This window comes from Etheostoma cragini, chromosome 10 (assembly GCF_013103735.1).
Source record: "Etheostoma cragini isolate CJK2018 chromosome 10, CSU_Ecrag_1.0, whole genome shotgun sequence".
NCBI lineage: Eukaryota > Metazoa > Chordata > Actinopteri > Perciformes > Percidae > Etheostoma > Etheostoma cragini.
In genome coordinates this window covers 10687027-10690353 of record NC_048416.1, presented here as the reverse complement: position 1 = coordinate 10690353, position 3327 = coordinate 10687027, and the positions used below count along the sequence as shown (strand labels likewise).

At 45.0% G+C, this 3327-nt stretch overlaps 1 protein-coding gene across 1 annotated transcript in view; it reads left to right on the top strand.

The window, feature by feature from the left end:
* uvssa (UV-stimulated scaffold protein A) overlaps positions 1–3327 on the top strand; it is a 31144-nt gene that overhangs the window by 323 nt on the left and 27494 nt on the right. Inside the window, exons 2-7 of the mRNA XM_034883256.1 lie at positions 360–487; positions 1435–1588; positions 1767–1943; positions 2163–2283; positions 2410–2808; positions 3072–3181. Of these exons, the coding sequence (XP_034739147.1) occupies positions 378–487; positions 1435–1588; positions 1767–1943; positions 2163–2283; positions 2410–2808; positions 3072–3181 (1071 nt within the window). The 5' untranslated portion in view covers positions 360–377. The remainder of the gene's footprint in view (positions 1–359; positions 488–1434; positions 1589–1766; positions 1944–2162; positions 2284–2409; positions 2809–3071; positions 3182–3327) is intronic.

The following is a 3327-nucleotide window of genomic DNA, read 5'->3' as shown; positions in this document are numbered from 1 at the left end:
GGTACAGCTATGCTATTGTAATATAACAGCAGATATCACTATGTTCTACTATAGCTACATAATGTTAGCTGTTACAGATATTATCTATTCTTGTGTCAGCATTAACGGGTCTGTCTGAGTTACACTAGGAGGACACCTTCTGAAAAGCCGCCCTTAATAATATAATGTTTTGTTGTGATAAAAGGACATTCCAGCCTTCATTAACCAGCGGGTATACAGTTTGACCGTTGGCTCTTTCTTCCTGTGTACATGTCCCCATCACTGGTGCAGCTTTCCTAGGATTCCCATGTGTTTGTGTCTTGTTGAATACTTTGGCTGCTAGTGGACTGCTTTAGTCAGCACCGTGTCCCTGTCCACAGGTGTGCTGGTGAGGAGTGATGGAGCTGTCTCAGAGGGACAGGCTGTCGGAGCTGGTGGAGGAGCTGACCACATCAGGACAGCCCCAGCTCCACCAGGACAGGATGAAGGAGGTCAAGAAGATCTGCAGGTGAAGGCTGAAAGAAGCCAACTCTTAGAAAATTACTTATCTATTAAACAGTTATAATTTATTTGTATGCTCTCCAATACGATACCATCATGTTAGGCCGTATCAGTGACTTGTATCTGTATCAACAGATACTTATATCTGTATCAGAAGATCTCTAGTGGCAGCCACTACGTTGTAAAGTACTTCCTGGATCAGTACACTATAAACTTCCTTAGGCTTGGTCTGCAGACAGCTCTAAATCAGTTTAAACATGTAGTCCTTTGGTTGGAACTAACACATATTGGATTCTGTCAGCACTCAATAACGCAACGGGATCTGTACATGGAATAAAGAAACACAAGATGATATAAATACAATATTATTTAAGGTTAATATTATTGTATCAGTATTACTATTAACATGTCTATTTGAACAACTTCTCTGTAGACAGCATTTGGCAAAGGACTTTGGGGAAACCATCTGAGCCATTTATGGTGAAGTTATGGTTAAAACCTTTATTTACTCAAGGAAGGCCGTTGAGAGCAAGCTCTCGTTGCCAATGATGCCCTGATTACAACACACATAAAAAGAAAAAGAAAAACAATCTCAATTACAGTACAAGCAAATAATCGCTGAAACTCATTACAATGGTGTCTGTTAGAATTGACAGGGTTTATAAGATATAGCATTGATCATTAATCATGTAATTATATTAATATTATTAATGACATAGAATGTGACAAGGTAGGTGTAAATGCTTCCACCTACACCTTTTCGGTCAGTATTCATTAGAAACGAGTTAAAATGACACTGTATGAATGAAGGTGACAGGTTGTTTTTTATATTAATGTTATGTATGCTATGTGTATACATGTGATTAAACTAAACTAAAGTATTTCTTCATGGTATACGTAATCTAATGAAAGAAACGGATTCAAGATTGACTCTGCGTCTCTTGTTACTCGCAGAGTGTCTAACGACTACATCGAGCACGTGTACCACTCGCTGATGTCTCAGCTCAAGCAGGAACACGCTGAGGTCCGCCTGTCGGCCTTCCAGATCGCCTCTGAGCTCTTCTCCAGGTCTCACCACTTCCGAACGCTGCTGGTGGACAACTTCCAGGTACTGGTGGGACTGTGCTGTCCCTTAGTTTCCCTGCCAGTGTCACATGACGGCTTGTTATGGACGCCTGGACAGTGAAAATAAAACTGCATTCTGTACATTGTAGCTTCTGTAAATATATCGTCTTGTGTCATGTTCCCATCCTCTGTTCTCCCCCCCCCTCCCCCTCGTCCTGGAGGAGCTCTTGGAGCTGACCGTAGAGACGGACTCGGAGCAGCCCCTACCCCCGCCGAAGGAAGTAGCCAGGAAGCTGAGGTCACTGGCCATCCAGACTATCCAGTCATGGCAGGCCTCATATGGCTCAGCCTATAAGAAGTTAGCGTTGGGCTACCACTTCCTCAAACAGGTTAAAAAGGTGAGAGATATACAACAAGTAGACCTTTTCTGTTGTTCCTGCGGGACAAACTGTCCAATAGCTTCATGCCAGCTCGGCATAAACACACTTCAAATTGCTCCATGCTGTGTGTGATGTGTTAAATGACAGTGTGTTCATGCTGTGTGGGATGTGTTAAGTGACAGTGTGTCCATGCTGTGTGTGATCCAGCTGAAAGTAACAGTGTCTCCATGCGGTCAGGTGGACTTCCAGGATGTTGAGGCCAGGACAGTAGCAGAGAGGAGGCGGGAGGAGGAGAGACAGAGGAAGATGGAGAGGATCTACAAGGAGAGAGTGGAGGCAGCCTCCAAAGACATGGAGGGTAATCACCAAAACTACTGCAAATGACACTAGTTGTGTTCTTGGTCCGCTGAATGTCTGGGATCAACCTTTCTTCCCAAATAAAGCTGAGATTCAAAGTGAGATTTCCATATTGTGTCTTTATCAGAGTCGTGCCAGGAAATAGAGGCGACATTGACAGAGATGGAATCGTGCATGAGCCTCCTACTTCCTGGGTTTGACCTTACAGACATCCAGACAACCAATCGCAGCCCTCCCAGCTCCCGAGCAGCCAGTGCATGTCCATCAGCTGATGAGCAGCCCTGCTGCAGCAGAGACCTGTCAGAGGACAGGAGAGGAGGGATGATACAAGAGGAGGAGGAGACAAAGGAGAGGCAGCATGAAGAGAGCAGGGAAGGGACGGAGAGAAAAGAGGTAGAAGATCGTGAAGGAGAGGAGGAGGGCAGTAGTGAAGAAGAAGAGGGGCGGCCTCCTGATGACAGTGTGTTTATCCGACACTCCGGGCTAGTCTCCCACTCTTACAGTCTGGACCTGGACCTCCGTCCTGGTGAGCTCTCACACACTCCCACATCATGACTGGAACACAGCAGATACAGTATTAGAATGTGCAGCTTATGTCTAAAAGGTGGACAGGGTAAAAGTGCCACTTCAAACACCACTTCCCTTGGTTTGAGTTGCGGAGATATGTAAAATCCGCTCAGTATTTTTCTGTCCGTTGTTATTTTGGCAGTGTTCTGGGATGATTCATTCATTCATGCAATACTTCACCCTTTCTTTCCCTTGCTTCTCTTTTTCTTCTGTCTCTTGCAGGTGTTCATCTTAAGGAGACAGAAGATAATGAGGCAGTGGTTTCCACGATGATTGACCTCCATCGACTGATAATAACCAAACACCTGCCAGCTGTGCAGGGCTGGGTGCAGGTGACATGTCATGAATGGTCACATTACAGCATATGGAGAGAAACCACTATCATTCTTATCAGTATTATATTACTGCTGCTGTGACTTTAGAACTCTGATTCAGGTTTTGTGTGTGTGTGTGTGTGTGTGTGTGTGGGGGGGGGGGG